General features: G+C 40.2%; 2 protein-coding genes across 8 annotated transcripts in view; one reads left to right on the forward strand and one right to left on the reverse strand.

Annotated features, from left to right (window-relative positions):
• HPGDS (hematopoietic prostaglandin D synthase) overlaps nt 1-9,989 on the forward strand; it is a 29,758-nt gene extending 19,769 nt beyond the window's left edge. For all 3 annotated transcript variants that reach the window (XM_084204734.1, XM_084204735.1, XM_084204736.1), the window contains exons 3-6: nt 3,666-3,758; nt 5,751-5,860; nt 8,896-8,994; nt 9,634-9,989. In XM_084204734.1, the coding sequence (XP_084060860.1) occupies nt 3,666-3,758; nt 5,751-5,860; nt 8,896-8,994; nt 9,634-9,798 (467 nt within the window). In that variant the 3' untranslated portion in view covers nt 9,799-9,989. The remainder of the gene's footprint in view (nt 1-3,665; nt 3,759-5,750; nt 5,861-8,895; nt 8,995-9,633) is intronic.
• Nucleotides 9,990-11,880: 1,891 nt separating this feature from the next.
• Nucleotides 11,881-25,872, reverse strand: part of SMARCAD1 (SNF2 related chromatin remodeling ATPase with DExD box 1) — a 41,354-nt gene continuing 27,362 nt past the window's right edge. For 3 of the 5 annotated variants that reach the window (XM_084205162.1, XM_084205161.1, XM_084205165.1), the window contains 15 exons: nt 24,299-24,501; nt 23,044-23,134; nt 21,762-21,861; nt 20,236-20,295; nt 19,955-20,030; nt 19,370-19,505; nt 18,222-18,359; nt 17,815-17,910; nt 17,263-17,380; nt 16,895-17,016; nt 15,589-15,777; nt 14,608-14,726; nt 13,527-13,709; nt 12,739-12,848; nt 11,881-12,448 (listed from right to left, as the gene is read on the reverse strand). In XM_084205162.1, the coding sequence (XP_084061288.1) occupies nt 12,387-12,448; nt 12,739-12,848; nt 13,527-13,709; nt 14,608-14,726; nt 15,589-15,777; nt 16,895-17,016; nt 17,263-17,380; nt 17,815-17,910; nt 18,222-18,359; nt 19,370-19,505; nt 19,955-20,030; nt 20,236-20,295; nt 21,762-21,861; nt 23,044-23,134; nt 24,299-24,501 (1,803 nt within the window). In that variant the 3' untranslated portion in view covers nt 11,881-12,386. Of the gene's footprint in view, nt 12,449-12,738; nt 12,849-13,526; nt 13,877-14,607; nt 14,727-15,588; nt 15,778-16,894; nt 17,017-17,262; nt 17,381-17,814; nt 17,911-18,221; nt 18,360-19,369; nt 19,506-19,954; nt 20,031-20,235; nt 20,296-21,761; nt 21,862-23,043; nt 23,135-24,298; nt 24,502-25,872 lie in introns of those variants that run through there. The other 2 variants (XM_084205163.1, XM_084205164.1) reach the window with 2 other exon arrangements.

Consider the following 25,872-nt stretch of genomic DNA (forward strand, 5'->3'; position numbering starts at 1 on the left):
CCCCTGAGAAAATGGCCTAGGTGTGGTTTCTGCAACTGGCAAAGTTTCTAGAAGCCACATTGAGGTCATTTGTCAAACCCAAACCTTACCTCCAGCAATCAGTGTCCATCCAGTGTGAAGGCTCCTCACATCCTCCCTTAGGATGAGCTGTGTAACAAAAATCGACCCCCCTCTTTTCCAGCTGGAGGAGGAAGACTCCCAGGTTTCACAGAAAATGCATTCTTCCTCATAACAGTCAAACTCAGACATACAAAAAAAGATAAATCTGGGAAAACTGCTATTCTAAATTTCAAAATGAAAAAGATACTTTACAACAGGTTTCAAAAAATTTTGGCCATTACATGAATTTTAGACAATAACATTTCAAAGGCAAAGATTATTTTTATCTAAATTTTTCCAGACTGAAAACACAGCTTTGTAAGCCATTATACCTTCTTCTCAGATATGGAGAAAATGTACTTTAAATATTTTCTTCCCTCCTGACTAGTCTTTGTTATTTTCTTCTGTTGTAAAACAGCCTGAATATTTGCTGTACTTTCTGGTGTTCAAGAATAGCCTGCCCTGAACCCAAGAAGAAACAACAGATCTTTAAAATTATCTGCACAGCACATATGTACTTTCTAGAAACCTCTTAGAATTGCACTAATTTATAGTTTATTAATTCAATAATCAACAAAATCAGTGTATAATTATATACATGCACTCTATCAGTTGGAAAAAACCCCTCTGTTTACATTAAATCCCAATTTTTCCCTGTTCTTGCTAAGAAAAAATTAAATAACATTTTGAATACACAAGAAAGGAAGGAACATCTACCATTTACCATCTGTTATGCCTTAAAGAGTCCGTTGTTCAGTAACGGTAGCAATAGATTTGCTGCCTCCTAACAAACAAACCCCAAGTCTCATTATAAATCAAAGCATAAATCCTTTTAGATATTATGGGATAACAAAATAAAGTCCACTCTCATTTATTAATTTTATAATTGTATTAAGAGTCATGAAACTGTAGGTACACAAAACAAAGCTGTGTTTGTATATTTTCAATTGCAGACTCTTTCGGAAAAGAATAATCAGGTCTTCAAGAAATTAGCTCAGCACTGAGGAGGATGATTTTTGTAGACATTACTCATGATTTCAAGGAACGATTGGCAATTTCCTTGAATTCAGAAATGACCAGATTCCTGAGAGACAGAACATGAGAGCTGACTACCACTCTGCCAGTCAGCTGCCTTGGACACTATAATCTGTGTTCCTTAACTATTCAGAAAGGTGCTTCCATCCTTTAGTTGTAATCAAGGGTTTCTTTAAAAAAACAAAAAAAAACCAAAACCAAACCAAAAAAAAAAAAAAAAAAAACCAAACAAAAAACCCCCCCACTATAACAACAAACTGACTTTAATTTTTCTTGTAGTTACCCACAAAGTGAAACATCAGTCAAATCTGGGATTTACAGATGACTTCTCCTGTATGTAAACACAGCAGCAAAAATATCTGTGGGTTTCTGGATGAAGCAATCCCAGTCTCGCAGTTTCCCAACCTGAGCAGTGAGTGACAGTGTGTTTTGACAGCTATTGCTACAGACTGCCTTAGTCATACTGACCCTGCCAGAACTGCATCACCCCAGAGCATTCCTACCGGGGCCTCCAAAAGAGGCTGCTTAACTCCTTCATGGGGGGAGCTATTACCCCTGCTCTGGCTGCACTTTTGCTGTTTCCTTTTGTCAGGCATTGTTGTACATGTCTCTGTGGTCTGGGGGGGATGTGGAGCAGGCTGATCACACTGGCACATCCAGCAGTCATCCCCTCTACTTGTGCTGGCCTAAAAGATGTGCTTCACATAAGCAAACATTGTTACACACCTCTGCAGCTTTGGAGCAGTGATGCTCAGGGCCCTGTGCAGCACTAACCCAGAGCACAGAACCAAGGCTCTTCTCATTTTCATAGCCAGAGAGCTCTCCTGTGAAGCATTCAGGGGATACAACTTGTCATATCTCAGTGATTCTCAGTGGAACAAAACATGGACTTGCCAGGACCTTGCTGCTCTCTGGATAATGAACATGCGAAGTCTTATGTGCAACAAGTCTATTATTGTTTCAGTAACAACCAGCAGAGCCTGCTTTCTCCTGGGGTACAGCAGCTAATGCTCATTGAACTCTCTTGCTTCTGCTCTTCATCAGTGTCCAAATTCATACTGAATTCCCAGTGTGCTAAAACTTAAGGGGGAAAAAAAAACCCCAAACAATATCATGAGTACTATGTTCAGGTGCAGGGAAAAAAAATGGCAACAAAACAAAACAGAAAAAAGGCACAGAGTCCCGGATGTCTTGTGCAACTGCAAAATTCATGTTGCAGGTCAGGACTTAACATCTAGGACCTGGTACTTGATGTGATTCACATACTGCATGCTAAACCACAGAGCAGTGTTCACCCTTTATGAAGCTGCCTTCTAAACAGTTATGAACGCATAAGATTTCACTATTGTCCCCTTTTCATTAAGAATTAAAAATGCTCATGGAATAGAGGTGTCATTCCAGCTGCCCTGTAAAGACAGTTCTCCTGGATTTGAAAGCACTTTGCATGCTTCCAATGGCCAATGTTTTCACTTTTCCACTACCACCTTTTTACATCACAAGATACTCTTAAAATGGACATAAATCTTATTTATATGAAGTGTAATGCAGATGAAAATAGGGTACAAAGCATTTAGCTATGGTCAGCGCTTGCAGTTACATACTTGGAAACAGCCTCCTTGGAAATGCAGAGATGTACAGTTCCCTCAGTGAACAGCACCAGGGTCCCACAAGCAGATTGTCACTGCTCTAAACAACTGTTTTTCCCAGATTAAGCCTTTGCTCCAAGGTTCCAGTTCCATTTCATACCACACAGGCAGCTTCTCCAAAACACAGCAAAACAGCAGTCCAAGTTTCCACGTAACTACGAAATTAGTAACAGAAAACTAAGACTGATTTCTTATCTCAAACTCCCTTTCTGATATCTGCAACACCAGCTTAGTTTGTCTTTCCCTGTACTTAAAATCTGGAGGCTTCTTCCCTGTAACTGGCAGAATTTTTTTTTTTAATGCAAGCCACATCAAGTGTATTTGAATATCTTTTTAGGATTTGTAGTGCAGTGTGAAAGATATATTTGTGTCAGTGATGACTGCCAAGTGAAATGCCTTGTCATGGTGTCAGTTCTGAAATGAATCACTGATTCTCAATTTGTCCAGTCTCTTGCTTCATGCCCAGCTGCATCCTGCACTATGAAGTCTTCAGCAGTACTTTACTTAACCTTGGCAGCCCCTTTGCTGGGGAGAAAAAAGCAGGATAGAGAAGGAAAAACTAATATTCCCCTGAAAAGTTTCTCTCTATAAAGAATTTTGGACATACAGGAGTATATTCAGCTTCTGCAGCACGAAGCCAGGAAACAGGAAATGCACCCCTGCTTTCTGTGCTATAGCTGCCTTCACACAGTGCACTCTGATTAAATCCTTACTCTTTTTTTATTTTTAGTCCTTACATTTCTCCACAGAAACAGTGTGAAACTGTTAAGTGCTATAAGAATGCATATCCTCTGAGTGGTAAAACTTCAGCTGTCACAGACTCCCACTGTCAATGGCTATGATTTAACTTTTGGTTGTTTTTTCTTTTTTACTTTGCTTTCCAAGCTATCCCATTTGGCAAACTCCCTATTCTGGAAGTAGATGGAGTTATCATTCACCAGAGCCTGGCGATGGCAAGATACCTTGCCAGAGAAGCAGGTAATATATCTTTTGACTATTTTCTTTGTCTCTTCTGAGCTCACATTTATTGTTCAGGTAAAACTACATCCACAGTAAAAACAGAAACAAACCAACAGCCTGGCAAGCCTAACCATGCAGAAATCAACACCAGCACGGCAAAAATGACACCAGGGCTTGGGGTTTGGGCTGACTTCTCCAGCCAGTACACTTTATCCACCTGTCCCTGCATGACAGAAAGCACACACCTGTGGTTTCCCTAAGGCTGCCAGGGCAGTTTTCCCTAAAGCTCAACTTTGACCTGCCCGGCTAACCAGAGAGATGACCAGGAGGAAGAGGTTTTTGGAAGCATTAGAGATTATCACAGCAGGCAGAGAACTCTGAAGCAGATTTAGGCAACAATTCTGGCTAGCAGAGAGATTAGAGGAGATGTTGACATCACTTGCATCTTTAAATAGTTACATGCTGTGGAAGTACACAACCAGTTGGATAAAATTATATGGGACTTAGTAATACAAGTAATCAAAGAGAGTGGCCAGGCTTTGCTTTAGGTCAAAGAGCTGTCATTCAACACCATCTGCAAAACTGGTCTGGCTGAAGGCAGATGTGCCCATGGCATGCTGGGCATCAGCAAATTGAAGAGGGGGCTGGGAAGCAAGTACTGTTCTACTTTTTTTTATACCGTGAGCAAATGGATGTAGCCTGCCTTTCAAAATATCTCCCATTTTCTAACTGAGGAAGGAAGCAGAAGTTCATAGCATTATTCTTCAAGGCACTAACACAACACATTTTGAGTATGTCTGCAATATTCTGTCCCAGCCCATTTCCTTCAGCTTTGGTACAGCCTACTCCTTGCAAGAGAGGAGAATGAAGAAAGCCCACTTGGTGATGAAAAACAATGGGAAAGCCTGCCTTCCACCCAAGATTCCTCCCTCCCTGGCTCCTGTAGGGAGGCTGATCTGGAACCATGCTCTTTTTGCAGCCTGAAGTTCAGATTTTTTTGGATTGACTTACACCAGTGACAATGGCTTGGAATCTGGAGAACATTCTGACCATGATGGGCTCTTCCCAGAATTAGTCATGCTGTCAGCTACAGCAGGAAAAAGAGCCATGCATGGAAGGGAAAAGATATCTTTTCAACTTCATAGTGAAAACTGGCTGGTTCTGCCATTAAGGCTGCATACACATCACTAATCCTTTAAAATTAAGAAATGGCATTTTTAGGTACCTGACACCAACAACTCATAGCTGAAGGACCACAGAACCTGAGGTCCAAGAGGAGAGGCACAGCCCTCACCTTCAAAAGCACAAAGTTTCAGTAAGGGAGATGACCTGTCAGAGGTAGGGCACGCAGTCTGTCATCTGAACCTGCACGGAGGTGAAAGCATAGGCACAGGTCTGTGAAGTGACAGCTAGGGAGAAAAGGTAGAGGCATTAAGAGAACTGCAGGAAAGCCAAGGAGCTACAGGGAAGAAAAGCAGATTTACAAACGAGACAAAGTTTAGCTGAGGTCCCTGATTACAATGAAAGAAAAAAAAGCAGGTGGAATGTCATGAAAATGTTCTGAATGGGGCTGATTGGGCAGGATATAGGGAAAGAGAAGCAGACTTGCACTGGTGCACTTTTGGAGAACGTGTGGACCAAAATGGAAAGACCATGAGATGGAGAAGGACACAGAAAACTGGGATGGGCAAAGATGAAAGGAAAGGAATTTGTGCTGGCCCTTGCTGAATGTGTGGTGGAAAGCAGAGACGATACAGAAACAATGTTCAGGCTAGCTCAGCTAATGGATAGAACAACTCACTACCTTGGGTGGCTGTAGAAGGCCAGAACTGGGAAAAAGCAAAGGTAGATACAATTGCACCCGGATGCAGAGTCAAATCCACATTGTTAGCATCAAAAAGACCTGGAGAACATGTATACTTATGAAAATATTCACAGTTTACCTTTGGGGTATCAAAAATTCTTGCCGCTGCTGTCTCTAATGTCCCTTCATATGCTTGCTTCCCACAGGTGTGGCAGGCCAGACGCCTGTGGAACAGGCTTTAGCAGATGCCATTGTGGACACCATTGATGATTTCATGACACTGTTCCCTTGGGGAGAAAAAAACCAGGACGTGAGAGTAAGCCAATCACTAAATCAAACAAAGATAGCATGTAAGCCATGATCCTGTATCTGAGCACCTGCTCTGGAGTCACTGATGGGGGTCAGCCACTGGTCACTGCACCAGCTCAACAAGGCTGAGCTGGTGGAGCTCTGTGGTTCTTCTTGAGGCTGATCCCACCTTCTCCTTCACCACGTTATTTTCACCCTTGGTAGAAACTCTGAGGTCATCAGCTTGAACCAAGCTGATGTGCCTACACCAAACTGCTCTTCAAAAGGGCAAAGACAGGACACTTCCACCCCAGCTGGTGCTATGGAATTCCTCTCTCTTGTCTCAAGGAGCCTGTACTCAAATCTTTCTGCCAACTCAATAAGATAAATAGCCCTATCCCTTAGTGTTTCTGCATTTTGATTTCTTCTAGGTGTTCAGTAAGTACCAATGTTCAGTAACATCAGCTGCCAGGGATGACTGCTTGTCAGGACAGCAGGCACTGCTAATCAGGGCAGGGAGCACAGCCCTCACTGTGCTTTTCAGATGTCACAGCTCAACTTGGACCTCTGCAGTGCTTCTGACACCAGGCTATGGTGCTGTGGCTACTTTAACACACAGTCAAAGACTTGTCCTAGAGCATTTGGGGTTCCTTTGGCATCAGGCCAGCACCTGTCACCAGAATCCCAAAAACAAGCACACAGATAATTTGCTAGGGGAAGAAGGCGATGATTTCACTCCAGCGTTACAGTCTCTGCACAGCTCTGCCCCGAGCAGACCACCTGACCCTCTTAGGAAAGTGGAGGGGTAACAACAGCTCTCACCATAAAGTGCCAGCGCAGCCACCTTCCATTTATTCAAAGGCAACATTTCAGATCATTATCTGAATTGCTTATTATGGTATCTTATTAGAGTTGTTATTATTATTAGGGTATCTCATTATTAGGTAATAAGATACCCATTATTAGGGTATCTTATTGCAGAGACCACCGAGTCAAAAATGGTGCCCCAAACCCATAATAAATAAAGAAATAATATGAAAGTGCTCTGAAATCTTGTAGGAGAAAATCTGGAACTTGGAGGTTTAGTACTGAAAAGTGTGAAGTACTTACATTTCCAAGTGATTTCCTTAAGTTTCCTAGTTTGGAGGGTTAGGTAAGCTGACTCATGAGTTTTCATCATTTCAGAAGAGTCACACTCCACCAGACATGCTGGTGGCAGAATCAGCACTGCTGCCCTGCTTCTATGGGGAAGCTTCTGTTGTAACTCCTGCACGTACCCAAGCACTTCTCCCAAAAAGGACCCAGATCGTGTCACCAGTGATTAATTTAAACGGGAAGAGCTGGCAGCCGACCCAAATGTGCCAATCCGCACGTATGCAGGCTAAATTAAGCGCTGAGGCCAAGGATGGTCGGGAATCTCACTTTCCCACGCTCCCAACATTTTCCTTCCTCCCTCTCTCCTCCCGGATCCGCTGCCACCACCTTGTGGTCGAAGTGGCATCTCACGGTCTCACCAGGCCAGATTTAAGTCATTTACTCACACTGAAGCCCAAACACCTCCCCAGGCCTGACCAGTGCTCACAGGAACAGACGCCCAGGGAACGGTGAGAGGATGTGTTATCGCCATCTAGACAGTAGTAAAGAGAAATCAAAGCACAGTAGGGGAACAGAGCTGGAAGCTGCCTCTGGAAACTCCCTCCATGCCAGGCACAGCCTCCCCCTTCACCCCACGTTCCCCAGAACACAGCTGGCATTGCAACACTTTGCACCCACTGCTGCAGAGCTCCAGGGTTGAGACAAGCAGGTTGTGCCACTGCAGAAGAGGGATCCTGGTTGCCCCCACCAGCTTCACAACTTGGCTGTGCACTCCTGTACTTGGGGAATGGTGTTACTGTCACGATCACACAACAGCTTGGGGCTTTTTTTGCAGTGGGGAGGGGATCAGTTACCTAAAAGAAAGGAAATACTGCAACCCAGGGCCCAGATATGAGATCTCTGGACTCCAAACTCCCGCCTGATATTTGCATTCACCTCATACAGTTACTAAGCTCTTAACAAAGCAGAAAATGATGTCAAATCTTCGATCATGTCTGTAGAAACACTGATTTGATTTCAGCCTACATTTAGGTTTCTGCCTCTTCTAATTTTCTTTTTTTCACATTAACCTCAGCAAAAGCTGTAGAAATAATTCCATTCCTGTACACCAGTGCTTATTTACCCAAGCCTGAGCATGTTCCTCAAAAATTAGGCAAAGCACAACAACTGCAAAAACTGTGCCATGTGGATTGACCAGATGATAACAGCCTGCATTTTTAATTATTTCCATGCAGGTGAGAAGAGAAAACCAGAAGCAGTTTTCCTCACCAAAGGAAACAGCTTAGCCCTTTTAAAAGCAGTCTTAAGACTTTCTGCTATGGGGAACAGCCTGTAGAGAACCAGCACCATAACCTCACGCTTCAGCCATTAACATACAGACACTAAAGTCTGAGCCTTTCGATCATCCTTTAAAAACAAGTTTTAGCCACCTCCAATCTTAGTTCTCTGGGGACAAAAAAGCAAAATAACATGAACATTAAAGCTCAAAGATAAATCAACCCCACCAAAAGCTCAAAACCCAAGTTCCACATCTCCCATAAGAAGAGCTGATAGGCAAGGATAACTGACCAGCATCTGACTGACTGCATGGGATTCTAGAAATCTGACAGTCTGCACACTAGAAAAGATGACATTCAAAAGAGCCCCTTAAAAATTGCTATGAGACCTTAGGAATCTATCTTGTAGCTGGATTCTTCCCAAATCTATGGCTGAGCTCCTGCCTTGCCATGGCTGCATGCTTTTTCTGTTAGCACATTACCACAAATATCATGTCAGCATCAAGGAGCACTCCGGTGTTCATTAAGGGAGGAATTGGCTTTAAGTCACAGTTCAGCAAGCCATGAATGCCATGTTTTGGTATCTAACCCTAATCTTTTTCATATTTCAGCTTTCTTTTTCATAAATAATAAAACCTCAAAAATTCAGTTTTGCTGACTGCTGTGCATCTCTGTTTTGCTCTTCCACCAGAAAAAAGCATTTGATGATATCCTCACCAATAAAGCACCTGAGCTACTGAAAGATTTGGATACTTTCTTAGGGGATAAGAAGTGGCTGGTAGGGAATTCTGTAAGTATAATTTTTGTTTCTCCCATTCCCATCAGATTGCCAGAAAATTCAAGTAATGGACTATTGCTGAATTTCTGGGTTTCATGTCAGGCCATGAAGGAACTCACCCCATACTTTGAGTCCTTTATTCTTACCAATGCACAACTGGTCACTCAACTGCAAAGTGCAAATTGTTTTCCACAATATTAGAAAAGTGAGGCAAACCAGGACTAGGATCTGCATTTTCTAAAGCAGAAAATACATTTTCATAAGTATGTTGACACAAAACATTTTAAATCCCTTTGCACTTGTGAACACAAATTCATGACTACACAGAATCCTGTTTATCATCACTGACTTATTTATAAGGCAATACGAAAAAAACCTCTATATAAACAGAATGCCCTTTTTACCCAAAGCAGGAAAGACTAATATTGTAACACAACTAATATTTGTAGCAATATTTGTACCAATATTTACTGAGGTCAAGCTTGCATTGCAGCCTAACTACTAGCCCTGTAATAATGGGCTTTAAAAAAAACCCCAATCCCAAAATGAAAACTTAAACCAGGTAAGTTCAAAGTTTTTTGAGAATATTAGTAGTCCTGGCTTTTAAGATTACTAACTAAAATTTACTGCTTTCTGTCCCATTTCCACTAGGTAACGTGGGCTGATTTCTACTGGGATGTGTGCAGTACAACACTTCTATCCTGTAAGCCTGATCTGGCAGACAAATACCCCAGGCTTTTGTCTCTCAGGGAGAGAGTGCAAGCACTGCCAGCGATTGCAGCCTGGATCCAGAAAAGGTCAAAGAGTGTGATGTAGACCAGCTGCTCAGAGAAACAAATGCTTGTTTAGTTTTCAATATGATGAGCATCCTAAGTTATTAACTTCTAAATCATTTAAATTAACTTCAGATGGCTGTGCTGTATCAAATCAAAATCTACCACTTGTATCCACTTGCAAGAGAATCTAAAATACTGATTTAGTAGAGTAATAAATATTGATTCACAGAAGCATGGTTTCAGTCACATTCCCCCTCTACTAACACAGCGCTTCATCAAACCAATTAAGGTTTTGTGCACTCTCAAAGGGAGAAAAGGTGAATGCACCTTCACGGAGAGGCGCAATCTCAACAACATTTTGCCTATTGCAGTCTTTCAATCTGGAGGAAAGCAAGTTAAAGGAGAGGGCAGATATGTGGGACACTAAGCATAAAAATAAAAAAAGGAAAGAGAAGTGAAAAGAAAACCCACTTAGTAAAATTCATGGGCCTAAAAATAGTACTTGAGAAGCTTGAGGTTTATGCTGTGCCCCTGAAAAAAACAAATAAAAACCTCCAAAACAAGCCAAAAAGCAGTTGCTCAGCTGAGCTGGTGCCCACACCAGCACCAGTTCTCCATAAACACACCAGCTGCAAAAATATTTAACAGCCCAGTATCTATGCCAATAATTAGAAGACTCAAACTGGGGGTCAGTGGAGGTAGCCAGGTTTAGAACAAATGAAGGGTTTGCTCTTCCAGGACTGGAGAAGAGGCAGGTGGAAATCCTAGCAGTGTGGACTGCTGTGGATGAAAGTGGTTTACACAAACTCAAGGGGAGACAAGTGCTTGTGAGAGGTCTCCATAGTGTGGTGTAAGCAGATAAACCACAACAAACTTGGGCAACACTGTTGGAAATCGCCACTGTTGGGAAAGTACTTCCCTTCACATTTACTTTCCCCTCCCACCTCAAGTATTATTTCATTGAATCATGAGTGACATCAAACAACCCCTCAGAGAGACAACTTGGGTATTGTCAGAACAGACAGAAACAACCTTTACTCATCCCCATCTTCACCTGCTTTGCAACTCCTTGCGTGCTTTGCTTTGGCTCTTCATATGTTTTTCCTTCTTTAGCTCCCAAAACTCTCTTCTTCAGCAACTGACTTCAGAGAATGGCTTTGTGTTCTTTCCCCTCTGTACATCTTTCCCAGTCAGAACAGAACCATAGAATAGTTGAAGGGACCTCTGGAGGTCATCTGGTCCAAGGCCCTGCTCACACAGGGCCACCTAGAGCCAGCTGCCCAGGACTGCATCCTGTTAGTTCTTGGTAATCTCCAAGGATGGTGGCCCTGCAATCTCTTGAGACCCCCAGCTACAAACAGCAGAAGCAGTTACAAGGAGGAAAGGTGGAAACACACACAAGTTCCACAGCACCTGCAGAGAGATACCGACCCCAAGGGCAACCACTGCTCTTCCAGACTACGTTAACTGATCCCAGACACATCCAGAACACCACACAACTCACCCTGAAGGGCAGGGATCTTGTTTCAATCTGCATTTGAACTAAGCAATGAGAAAATGCAGGTACAACTGGAAAAGATTTGGGTTATCATCATGCTCAACAGAAAACACACAACCTCGTCAGCTGTAGCATTAAACACCAGTGGTTCTCTGTTAAATCCCACTGTTCAGCTCAGCAGAACCACTGGAATTAAAGAAGCACAGAAAACTGATTCTTACCCATATCCCTTCTCAAACAATACAGTACATCTTCACCTTGTTTCAGTTGTGCATTTTGGAACAGACAGCACAGCCACAGAACATTTCTAGGCAAAGCCAAGCAGTTTAGTTCACATTTGGAAAAAGTTTTGGAAAAGCTTTAATTTCCCACCATACTGAATTTGCAGAAATCATGTACAGTTGACCAGAAGACCCACAAACTTAACCAAACCATTTGGCAGGAGTTCTGTTTTTACAATCAATATCCTCACACCACTGTAATTAGAGTATAATGACACACTGGTAATTAACTACTGCTGGACAAAGCCAAGTCAGTTCAACTGAAACATTCCAGCTGGTTTGAGAGCTGTCTAATTGATTCCTAACATGCACATTATCATCCCCTCACCTGCCCCAAACCACTGCAACCATGAAAACATTCTGTCAATCTATGGAATTTTATTGGAACAGGTTGATACAAAACCAGTACGGTACATCAAATGAACCAAAACAAGCAGAAACAGACTCGAGCATTGTCAAATAAGGCACATATAAAAAAATCTACACGCAGAATCCAGTGAAACAGACAGTTTATATATATATATATTTGGAGGTAGAAATAATTACAAAAATACTGACAAATCTTAAGCAGTAGCAGATTTGTTAAAACAACTACTTCGGTCCCCATTTTCAAAAGTGATCTGTAAAACCTTTATTTAGCATCTGAGGTTGGCACATTTGGGCCATTTATGCTTTTCAGCATCAAAAGAATGCTATTGGTGTTAAAAATTTTCAATACCATGAGCAAGAAAACAAAGAAACTACAAAAAGTTATAAATGTTCATAAAACTCCTGGTCAACAGTAATGTAAGAGAGTCCTTGGGGTATTTCATCACATTTCTTCCTTGAATTTCACAACATATTTACATTTTAAAGACCCAATGAAGCTTTTAATAGTGTGGCTATATCTGCTGGAATGGTTCCTTCTTCTCCTGAGGAATAAAGAGAAGCATTAGTACAGCTTAAAAGATTTTGCATAAACAGATAAAAGCCTACATCCCCAAAACAGTAAAAAAATCCTCTGCTTGTAGGACCTGGTCACTGATTTCTGGGTCAGACTCAGAGGGCACCTCCTGTCAAATCACAGAACAACCAGCAAAAATACATCTTTCTAGTTCAACATAAAAACCCCCAAACAACAAAGGCTTGTCTGCATGAAGAACATTGTTTTTTTCAGAGTAACATATTGCAGCTTTAATTTACTTAAGTGCAAGACACCAACCTGATTCTGCTGCAGTCATATCTTGTTCTAACTTCAATTTCTGTTGGCTGATTTTGAGCATGGTTTCTTCAATAGTCCCCTTACTGATGAGCTTTATGACTTGCACTTCTCTGAAAACCACAAAAAAAAAAATCCATTTGCCTAGTTTAGATTAGTGAAAAAGGGAAGGATGCTATGCCTTGGCTCGGCTCAGCTGGCTGGGGTTTAAAGCAGGGATGGGGAAATGAACGAGAGGGCAGTATAAAGAGCTTCTAGATTTTTCTCTGGAATAACAGTGCTCTGTATTGCCAGAAAACACGTTTTCTCCTGCACTCCCAGCCACTGCAAATATCTGGACAGTCACAAAAATCTCCATTAATACAAACAAGTCCAAATCCCCCTAATTCCCTTCTACTGTTGAATAGAGTTGAAATTACACACATTCTATGGTTTCACTCTTTAGGACAGGGTGACACTTAAAAGCTTCGAAGTCTCCTGAAGAGAACAAACAGCTTGGCCCAGACAGTCCCAAAGACTTCAGATCTACCTTGGAATAGTTCCCAGAAATTTGAGAATTATGCACAGTTTGAGAGTTACAGGGAACTAGGAAAAGGAGGAAAGTGTAAATAAAGGTTTGTTCTGCCAGCAACATGGACTAAGACAATTACAGTTCCTAGCTCCCACACAACCCTCAGCTGCTCTACACAAGTCTCTGCTTAGAACTTTTAATCAGAAATACTGTCCTTTTAGCTTTCTTTGAGAGCTTTCCTCCAAGGAAAACCAAGCACTGTAATTAAAAATAGTCTTACCGTGTCTGCCCCACTCTGTGGCACCGATCTTCTGCCTGCTTATCGTTGTAAGGGTTGCAGTCAATGTCATGCAGGATAACAACATTGGCCGAGGTCAGATTAATGCCCAAGCCACCAGCTTTGGTGGACAGAAGGAATACAAATATACCCATGTCTGTATTGAACTCATCTATCAGATGTATCCTGCAGAACACAAGACACCATGCATCAGGCCTTGGAAAACACTCCACACTGGCTCCAGAGCCGAACACAGAAGCTGGGATGATCTTCTGGAAGAGAGGACAGTGGCAGTGCACAGTCTCTCCAAAGTACAGATGTTATGCAGCAGGAAGAAGGGTACCAACAGTCCTCTGCAGCGACCAGAGAAACATAAGAGTGACAGATGGGTAGCAGAGAGTGAAAACAGACTTAGAAAAAGATTTTTGATGATCACAGAACACACAGTCAGTGGGAGGACAATGGAAGACTGAAACACATGAAAGAAATGAGGAGGCAGGGGATGAATTTTGCATCATGACAATCTCCTGTACTAACTGCACGTGCAAGGGCAGAAACAGATATCAGCTCTACATGGGAAGTTACACCACAGCAAGAACGACAATTTTTTGAAATAAAGGAAAAAGCATCTAAAAAAAATCTTCAAAAATTTGTGAGAAAGAAAACCAGCTCAGCTCAAACAAGAAAAGCATTGAAACATTTTCAGCTGCAGGGACAGACAGAATGGTTTGTCCTAGAGTAACAAAGTCTATCTGCCTATTGCAAAAGAGATACACTCTACTTCCAAGGAATAGCTACAGGTGTTATGACATGCTGACACACAAATCAAACACAACAGTAACTGCTGAAGACACACATTTTTCATTTCCATGGCTAAGACTGTTAACCCCACCACCTAAACTCATCTTTCACCCTCACCCTTACTAAGGTGATCTGAAATTCAACATTAAATGCCTTCTATGGTCATTGTCCAGTGAGCACAGACTTCTGTACACTGGAAAACAAAGGTAAGGGTCCAAAGTCACCTCCCCCCCTCCAACACATTCACTTTCTCTCTCCCTCATTTTTGGCAAGAGTCACATACCTCTCTGAAATTTGTGTTTTTCCATCCAGCCTAATGTATCTATGTTGCCAGTGTTTTAGAAAAACTTCCAAGATGTCCAGCATCATAGTGAACTGGCTGAACAACACAACTCTGTCACCCTGAAAAGGACAAAGCAAAGCAAAAATTTTGAAACATGTCAACTATGAAGTAAAATAATTCTTTATTGATGCAAATATATGATTTTACTTTCACAGAAGTCCTGTTTTCCAAAATAAAAGACTAAGCTGAAAATCACCAAGTCAGGATTGACTTTCAGAGCAGATTCCATATCCAGTAGTTCTGCTGCATTAATTCACTGTCTGTTATTGCAGTAATATTTTAATTACTTTGTACTTAAGTGGCTCAAACAAATCACTTATCAAATGCATAAATGACAGATTACTTAATTCATAAACATCAAAATATTTTCATTCAAAACTTATTTATTTCTTGTAATACACAGAGTAGTGCTATTTTGTCTGAAACAGATCCAGAGCACCCCGCTGCGCAAATTCAGGATACTCTGAAGCAATATGGCACATGCTTATTCGCAAAATAAACCTGTTTGAATCTCAGGGCAGGACTTCAAGCAGGCACCTCCTCTTACCTTTCCACTGGCTTAACACACATGATTATTCTAATGTAATACTCTTATTTAATTGCCAAGAGAAGGTCCGAGTCCATGAGGTGTGAAAATTATGCAAGACCCCATACATTAATCAAGTAGTTAACTTGGATGAGCACTCTGAAACTTGGTAAACTGGGAAAATTTATTTCAGCTGCCTCTAAAGTGATGCGCATACTCAGGGCTGCACATTAAAAGCTGTAAGTGCTGCTCCTCAATTCTGCACATGCACTAAATTACATTGTAAAACTCCACAGCAAATCAACTAGGTTGCATACAGAGCTGGTAGATATTAATTTAACCAGTTATTTAGAGACACTCTTTAGACAGGAAAAAGCGTCAGCCATCTGTAATACCTTCTCCTTAAGGTCGGAGAGAATGCGTTCCAATGCTCTAAACTTTCCAGAATCCAGGATCTGATCCACGTCTAACATGAAGTCATTGATGTGAGAATATTGCTTACAAAGCACATGCAGCTCAAAATCTGTCATTACTGTCATATCTTCAAAGATAAGGTCAGGGTTAGCATCACAATGTGTGGGTTCCTATTAGCAAAAACAAAGGCAAATAATGCAATACACAATCTCACCAGAGAAGTAAAAACAAATCCACCACACAGTAACATCCATAATCTCTGCAAAAAAAAGTAACACACCTAGACATGGACAAATGCTAGAGCTTGGCTCATGCAAGCAATGAAAGAGGAACTCTCACCTTCACGTTTATAGCAGAGGATAATTACTTCACAGTTTAGCTCTCACAAGCACTCTGACTGTCAAAAACTTAAGAAGGATATGCTAAACCTTCGTAACAATTACCTACTTCCCATCAAGACCTACAACTTTTTACCCCTTTATCAGACCTCTTCCCCTGAAGACACATTCCCTAAAAGGGAGGTCCAGTCCTTGGATAGATGGCAGAAGACATGGAAAACCCATCCCAAAATGTAGGGTGGGTAGAGAGATGTCATCCCTGGAATAAAGAAGAAAAAAAAGCCACATCTGGACAGTATGATGGTATGGGAGTAAAAAGAGAAAAATCCTTCATAAACCGATGGGTCACTTCTTGCTTCCCCAAACTTGTCTGGCTTCACTTTAAAACAAAGCTGAAGAATATTCAAATCCAGCTCCAACTTTTTTAGAGCATCTGTTCCATGCTGAGATTTTTTTTTATATTTTAAACATAAGGAACAATTTTCCCCAAGCTCCTCAGGCATTAACCTCACACAAATTAAAAAAAAAAAAAATAAACCCTTAACAGATCAAGACTTAGGCCTTCCCTATTTTAGTTCTGTACTACTCGGTTCTTGCTACTCAGAAAGCTACTAAACTCAAGTGCCCACCTAAAATTTTTTTCCATAAACACTCTAGCTTTAAATTCTGGGGTGGAGGGAAGAGGTGCTAAGGCAGAGTTTATGAAAAGGAGATTACTGCAGACCCACAACTGTTCTCTCCATTCTAATGATACAAAAATCAGTGGTAAATACCTACAGATTGATAAGAGCACTGGATAGATGCAGAGAAATGAAAAGCAGCAACAATGAATTAAGTTTGGCAAAGACACATTTTTGACCAGAAGCCTGACAACAAAACACACAAAGAAACAAGCTGGCATTAGAAATTCTGAGCAATGAAGGATTGCTTCTGAATCTCATCCCCTTACCTTGAGCATGAGGGTGGACATTGTCCTGAGCTTGTCATTTGTGTAGTACTGACGATGCAAAAGTGGGTGATTGGCCATTTTCCTAAGTTGCATCATTGCATTTCCCATATCAGAGTTTTTCTCTGTAAACAAAGCAGGCATCTTTGTACTACTATTGAAAAGAACCCCCTGAAACACTTATTTCTCAGCAGAGCTTTGTTTGCAAGAACTCTGTTTGAAAATTCACCTATTAGCTGAACTTCAAACAAATTCATAGAAGGGATAGAGACAGTTTATGAGCTTTAGACATTTCTACAAAGCAAAGACTGTAGTCATGTTCAACGTGTCTCAGCATGACAAAATCCACCAAAAGGAAATGAGTCCCTTACCATTACTGTTAATGGTTTTCTTGAGCTTGTTTAAGAGAGCCAAGTAGAGTTGTTCCTGTTTATCAGACATGGCACACAGTTCAATGAGATCTTTTTTGGGAGGTAGTTGTTTAAGGACCTGACAAAACAAAATGATACCAGATAAAACCTGTATTGTTGTGAACCATCAGTAATTCCGCACCATCTTGTAGCTGTTATGATACTCTTAATTCTCCTCATCCCAGGTCCTTTCACTGCTTGCAACTTCACTAACTCAAGCAGCAAATCAACCCAGATCTTGACCTAGATTATCCATCAACCTCCCCATCAAGTAACATGGTCTGCACACTCCTGAACTGCATAAAATAATATTTGTTATATGCAATACTTGGGATCTACTCCCCTGCTAATCAGCATTATGCCCTTGAGACCACTGACCACTGCAGTCTGCAAGCACCCATTAACATTTTTTAAGATCAGTAAGTAATTTCATCTCATATTATAGTGTTGGGTCTCAGAGATTATCAGGCTTTTTGATAAGACAAACCCATCATTCTAAAGATAAAATGTTACCTCATCTTTTACTCTTCTCAAGATGAATGGCTTTATTATCTGCTTTGCATGTGCAATTCTCTCCTTCTCATATATGCTTTGTTCTTCAGCACTCTTCTAAAGAAAACATTGAAAGAATTCAATTGCAGCGTGAAGTTGTCAGCTGTAACACCACCACCTTAACTTCTCTAACTTGATGAAAACCCCAGCCAAAACAGACATACTTGACCTGACCATTAATATTCCAAGAGATCCTGTTGCAGGATATTTTAATTTAAAAGGTTTACTCAATTATTTCATTTTCTAGATTTTCATAATCACACTACCTTTTTCCATAAGACACCAATAAAACAGAAGTTATGCAGCAATAGCAGTCTTCTACCAAAAAGAAAAAAGCTATTTTCAAGAAAAGAATTCATGGTACTCACTGTTTTTGAAGAAAACATCCTTCGAATTTCACTTGTGCTACTGCTGAACATATGGGGCATGACAAAATTCAAGAGGGACATCAATTCCAACAGATTATTTTGAACTGGAGTCCCTGTGAGCAGCAAGCGATTCTTGGCCTGTTTGTCCAAAGTGCAAAGAGCAACAAGAAAGATTTGTAAAATGGGCTAAAAAATATTATTGGCAAAAAAACCACAGCTATGGAGAAGTGAGAAAATGAACTTGCTTGAAATTATAGCTATTTAAACTTATAATATATTTGGAACTCATGGAATAATTTCCTTGTTAAGTCAGCAAAACTGTTTACAGATCTGTGGGGAACTGTGCACCAATTTAAGACAATTAAAAAAGCATTCCTGGTTCTATTAGGCTGCTTCTTGATTGTTCTGTTTAGGCTTTGTTTTGGTTATTGTTGTTGGGTTTCTTTTGTTGAGGTACTTTTTCTTCCTCCTGACAACTGTGCTAATTGCTGCTCCCATATCAAGTTCTCTAATGTCATACAGTACTTAAGTACAAGTTTTGAATTGCAAGTACAAGCAAGTTTTATTGCTTAAAGATAAGCTTTTTAAAAAGGCCACTGATGAAAACATAATCTTGAAAAATAAGTTGCAGTAAGTGATCTTAAGTCTATTATTACTGTACAAATACTACAGTGCTAGACTGCATTATTAAGAGTAAGAGCTATTCTAAAATATTTTTCAAAACTCCACTTACTCAGGCTGCAAGCCACAAGAAAAAAACATTTTCAAGCTGGCTCTTTTCACTCAGCCCTATCAGAGCAGGTCCTTAAGTACTACAAGGTTTCAGCACAAGTAATCAGAACACCATCTTTAAAATCTTTGCTGCTATGGGACGTAACTGGGAATTTGCTTAATCCTGAAACTCAAGCACTACCATCATTGTAATGATGGTACAGGAAATTTATTACTTAAGTCCCAGAAGTGATCACAGTGCAGGATCCACTCCTCAGACCACACCAACACTTAAATCCACTTGCATACTGTAGTTCCTCTAAAGTTACGTGTATTAGAACATTACAGTTAACATTCCACTTTCTCCCCGCAAGTAACTACCGAACAGAAAAGCCAGGAGCTGTCCCCTCTAACCCAGCAATAATCAAACCTCTTACATTAATTGTCATGAGGTGCTGGTAGCGGATGGAGCTCATGTTCTTGAGCATATGACCTTCATCAAAAATTGCATAGTTAAGCTTCAGCCTGCGGAACAGTCCTCGATCATCTGAGCTGCTGATTGCAGAGTTGTATCTGTCAGAGACAAACATCACTTGCACTAAGTCTCTCTCTGAAAATGAATGCACTGTTATCACAATTAAATTAAATTCTCTAATGTTGATAAGAATTATGGAGAAAGTACGAGGGGCAGTAGAACTGCCTGGAAGTAACCAACCCCGACAGAGTTCATTACTGGCAAATTATTTCAGTTTACTTGATGAACCAATGCTCTCAGTAACACTTCCTAAAAATCTGCTGAAGTCCATTACAATGTAATATTATCTGTAATGTACATGCTGACAGATACGTATCTAAAGCATCTATGACACAGTATCTCTTACATAATCATAAAAGCCTAGTTAACCATTACCTGAAACACAACTCCTAAAATTGTCTGGTTTCTTGTACCACTAGAGGTCAGCAGGACCTCACTAAAGCTCCGTGTTTGTAGTGGTTTAATGTAGTGTTTTTACCGCACTTACGTAGTCACAATCACATTGAAATCGACGACTTTATTGTGAATGTCCAACCTGAGATGTTTCCTATCTTCTTGGGATCCTAAAGGAGGACAAATCATAAAACTAGTACAATTACATATATTTACATCTAACGATTAAAAACACTGCAGAGAAATCACTCATCAATAAATCTGTGTACTTAACAACTGTCTTAAAACAAAACTGCCATGAGCAATTTATCTTTTCTTACACTCGCCATGCAAGCAACTGCATTACTGGATTCACTTCTTAACTAGATTCCTCACCGTAGTAAAAGAGGACATTCAGTTCAGGACACCACAGATGAACTTCTCTTATCCAGTTATCTGCAAGACAACATTAAAACAAAACCCAAGTCATTTATAATTTATTATGTCTTGCTGTTTCACACCTCAGCATCAACACAAACATCCAATTCTAATGCAAATCCCTTTAAATTCTCCTGAAGGTTAAGAGACCTTCTATCTTAAAACTGGAAAAGTGCTAAGTAAGAAACTGAATCTGCTAAGTAAGAAGCTGAATCAACCCCAACTGGGCTTTAGTAACTCAACCAGCTTGCACTTTAAACTCCTGCAGGAACAGGCCCTGCACGGTCTGTAACCACTGTGTGAAATACACACAATGTGTAACTCTGCAGCTTGGTTTCTTCCCTAGACAGTTAAATCCCCAGAAAGCAAATCACTTAATCTGTCAGTACTTGCCTGCAGAAGTATGTCACCAGGAGAGACAGTGCCTCTGGGAGCAGGCAGAGGCCTGACATCCCGGCTGTGCAGCTCCAGGTGTGCAGCAGCGCAGCAGCCACAGGCAACACTGCTGTGCCCAAGGGGAAGCTGCTTGACAGCCAACACAACTGCGGACCCCAAACCACAGCAGAAGGGGGACTCTGCTAAATGCCACATGGGAAGGGAGGGACCCAGGTCAGGGGTGAGAAGACACCTCTGGAAAAGTGTCAGGAAAAGTGCCAGCAGGCTGCAGTGCCCAGGCATTGCCAACCTGCCTCTACAATTGGAACTCTAACTTCACAAAAGCACCTTTGTTCACTTAAGTACACCTCAAGTTTTAAGTAATATATGCATTATTAAGAGTTGTTTTAAAAAGTGGGTTCCAGTGGAGTTGTACAACTGGAAACTTTTCTGATGCATCAAGAGAAATTTTTGAAGTCCAAATCAGTATTTTATACTAAAAGCAGCATTTACTTTCTAAATACGTGTTACTTCCCCTGTCATTCAACAAATCCAAATTTTACTCCATCAAGAACCATTCTCTGCTCAACCTCATTCACTTTGCTAACATTTCATTCTACCACACTCTCTCCAATTTCAACTGAGGCCATATACCATCAGAACACACAAGTAAAAGACAGCTTCATCATTTCAGGATTTTCATCTGCTTTGACAGATGCTGTGCAGTAAAGACAAAAAAAAAAAACAACAGTGAATGTTTAAAATGTCATGAAACCTAACCCTAAGCACAGCCTGAAGACTAGCAAGTTCAGCCAATATTCAATAGGCAAAAAGACTACTTTGCTACAGAAGTTCAGATTGTAACAAGCAGCTTCATTTTTTTCGAAGCAGACAGGTCGTCTAAAAAAGTTCCATGCTATGTCTAATTAATTCAGAACAAGCATGCCTGCACTATGGTCTGCATTCCAATTCAAATGACTTAAGGAGCTGAGTACCATCATAAGAAAATCAAATTTTCTTTCATTAAATTATCTTTGCTTTACAATATGCCCATGATTGGTTTGGTTCTTTTTTCCCTAACAAAAATATTTTTGAAGGTTGTAACTTACCTAATGTTGAAGCTGGCACAACTATCAAATGGGGACCTTTATTGCCCTCTTGGTAAAGATAAGCCAGAAATGCAATAGCTTGAATTGTTTTTCCTAAGCCCTAAGAGAAAATAAATCCATTTAAACAAAATTTACAATCTGCATGACATAGAATTGTTTTGAACTTTTATGACAATTACAGCGTAGTGATGGCCCAATAAAGATGAGAAATCTGATTATAAAATTTGTTCTGATTAACCACTTTTACAGAAGACAATTCCTTCTTAAGTACACCCTCAAACTTCATTATCATTTCAGCTCAATATTTGAACAAAGATTCATCTTTTCAATCAATGAAGTCTTTCATTTTAGTTCATCAAGTTCATCTCTCAAATTGCCTCCAAAAACTTACCTTCCTAAGCCAATGGTGCAGAAAAATGATTACTCAGAAACTAAATGTTTATTTCCATTTGAGCCACTTGTACAAGTGGCTATTCCAGCTACTTCTGAAGTGGAATTTAATATGGGAATGAGATTAAAGATTAAAGAATCAGATTACATTTCCACCAACACTCATTCTTCCTATTTTCTGCATCATGAATTAAAAAATTTCATGTATCTACCCCAAAAAAAACATGAAACATAGAGAAGTTGAGAAACACTGCCTAAATAACAGCAAGGCAAAGCAGTGCTTTCATTCACGGTTCATCAGAAGACAAACAGCAGCCAGGATTAAAAACAACAGACCACAATTTCAGCAGCTGCATCAGTAAGTTTTTTCCTTTGTACAACTACAGGTGGTGTCAGCATTTAACAAAACCTCAAACCCATAAGCCTGTCTCTCTTAGTTCAACACTGATGAGGACTGCCATGACAAGAGATGCTGGAAATGCTGCTTCTGGGGAAGCAGAGAAGGTTTCTACCCACTTATTTTTTCCTGTATTGTTATCTGCCTGCTTTGAAACTGGTGGAGAAATGGAGAAAATAGGGGGGTCACTACACTGAATGCTGTAGAATTAATTATATTTTTGGGCAAGGAGCTGTTAAACTCAATAGTTTGAAAATAAGCTGTTGTGGTAGACACCAGTTCCATTGCAGCAGAAGACACTATGTGATTTGTAACTCTCCATGAATCTTAGGCTACCTTTGATTTCCAAATGGAAAATCAGCATCTTCTAAGATCTTGGAGAACTGTTTGCGATTTAGGATTACTCATAATGTCCTGGAGGTTTCTAGGCGAGGATTGAACAAAGTCTTTTTTGCAAAATTTTAATGATTCTTAAATAAGCAGTTTCACACTTACCATTTCATCAGCCAAGATCCCATTCAATCTGTGCTTATACAGCAGAGCTAACCAGTTCAAACCAATCTTCTGATATGGCTTCAGTTTCAAACTGTTAAAAACAAGCAAGCCTATTACCACCAATTATTTATTTCTCCTTGAAACACAACTTGACACTTACTATAATCACAGACTGGCAGATTTAACACTGCCTTTATTTTAACGCACTCCAGACCTCTCTGTGTAGTGAAAACCACAAACTTTCTTAATCAGTCACCCGTACACAAACTGAGTTGCATATCTCCATTTTCACAGACGTTAAATGATCAAAGTGAGTGACACAAGAAATACTTCTCTACTACAATCAGTGATACACAACCAGATAAAAGCAGTTGCAGAACTTCTCATTTCTAAAATACACAATGAATTAAGTGGCATTTTGGAGCTGCATCCTTAATTTTGCTCTGTTGTACAATTACTGTTTGCATCAGCACCAACGAAAAACCCAAACACACAACCCACAAAACACACTCAACAGCAAGTTACCCAGTTCAGTACTTTTTCCAAAGAAGAAGCCTCGCTGGCATCTTTCCTCCTAAGACTTCCTACTTCCTCCCAGGTTTTATTTTCACACAGCTGAGAATCTTCTGCTTCTAACAGCATCCAACTGGAATTCAAGCTACTGCTTTGGCCATTCCCATTACACCCCTACATTTCCTACCCCTTAGAATAATACCCTCCACCATATCCATATCCATTTCCATTCCTCCTAATATCCATTTGGAGATCCTATCCAATTTACCTCTCTGAACATCCCAGCTGCCACTCTGACTGCATACAGAGTTCCAGATTACTTGGTAAACTTGCACTTCCTGACCAATGTCTTTCATTCAGCTGATAAACCTGCCCAGTTTGCTCAGATTTGTTCCAACTAGCATTTTTGCAATCAAATTCTATTTGAAATCTGTCCCCCATTACAGACGCAGGTTTGCTTGCGTTTTTATTTGAAATAAGTTGACAACTCATGTTTCAATTGCTTAGGGTTAGCTGTTATATTCACCCGAAACTGGAGAAAGTAAAACACTGTTACAATTTTTTACGCTCTCATCCTGCCCTCCTGTTTTCCTGATACACTTAAAAAATGTTAGATTCTCTGAGAGCTACTAGGTATCAAAAATCTGCAACTCTACTTTCAGAGACTACAGTTCTGAAAACCCCAGTCTTCAAGTACACCTTGTTGTCCAACACCCTTCTAAAGTATAAAAATGAGAGATACCTGCGATTCAGAATGGAGGGTTGCTCTATGTTCCATCCACATCCTCCATCTCTAGTAATCCTGGTTACCTGTTTTGTCAGCTTATTGGAAATGTCTTCACATTTATTCATGAGCTTTAAAACCACATCCCTCTCCTTCAGCAGTATCTTGCAGTTCCACACTATATCCTCTGACAAACCAGAAGTCTTCGTCATTTTTGTAAACTGCAAAATAATAATAATTAAAAATCTATGAACACTGGTAATAGCAATTGCAGTGAAAATCCACAGCTGCTGCAGGCAGTAATTCAAGTAGTAGACAGCAATAGCGTCCCCATCTTCTCTCAAAATTCCAAATACTCCTTACACTTGGCCCACTGCAAACTGTGTGAATCCATACTGAAGGTCATCATTGCAGCTTCTCACATTATGAAACTTGACATCTTAAGGGATAAAAATTCTCTGAAGAGCTTCTAACATAAAACAGAAGCACTTTAAATTCAAAATCCTTAACAGGAGACAACACACAGTAGAAAGGCCAGCTTTGAAGGCCAGGCACACTAACAGAACAAAACCCCAAAAGAAGAAAAAAACCCCACTGATTCTCATTAAGATGCCCTTTTAAACAGACCCTATTAGATACTAAAGGCGGAAGATGCAAGCATAACGTAGGCAAACAAATGAATCCATAATGAAGGTTATTACATTTTGCGATGGGTCCGTCTGGGGCTCAGGATTACTTGGTTCCAATTTTAACTCTGCCACAAAGGGAGTCAAAGTCAACTTAGGCATCGTGCCAGGTCTTTTGTGGTCACTAAGTATTGCCAGTACAAAGAACCCTTACTTCCACCACTTGCTTCCTCAAGTCCACGCTATACACACAGTCTATTTCCTTCCTCTAAATTTCAGATTTTCATCACAGTATGAATATTCTACATGTCAGAGACAAGTAGCCTCAAGTTTTATCAAAACAGGCCCCTCAGGCCCATCAATTTTCTACTAAATTCCATGTAGAGCCACCTGCAGAAAGTGTAAAACATACCACTTAAAATAGTTCTGCAGTAACTAGGGTCATATTTGTAATTACAACATTTTCTCAAGTACTTATGCATATTTCATTGTAAAGAACAGGCTTTTTTTGATTATTAATGGATTAAAAGAATTGAAGAATACAAGATGCTTTGGGTTAAGCATTCTTGTATTAAAACAGAAGTGGTTTTCACACAGATTCTTCTGAATTTTAGACCAGGGATCTGTTAAAATTTAGCACAAGACTTCATATGCATATATCCTCCAAGAATTCCTTCCATAAAACAGGAGTCATATGATCCAGCTATTATGTGTTAAGTAACTCACCAATATTGTCACATTGCAGAGTAAAAGCAAGTTTTGTTAGGATGAATACTATAACCAAGTTAAAAATAGAATTTACAAAACAGCTTTCATTATAAACATATTTGAAAAATAACCAGAGTGAGGCAATTACAGTCCTGAAATATTTTTTTGTTTAAAATAAAAAAACCCACAAACTCCAGAAAGTTTACCAACACTCCTAGGTTAGACCAGGCTAAGGTACACATTTCAATACCTCTAAAG

The sequence above is a fragment of the Fringilla coelebs genome (assembly GCF_963513975.1).
Source record: "Fringilla coelebs genome assembly, chromosome: 4".
Taxonomy (NCBI): Eukaryota; Metazoa; Chordata; class Aves; order Passeriformes; family Fringillidae; genus Fringilla; species Fringilla coelebs.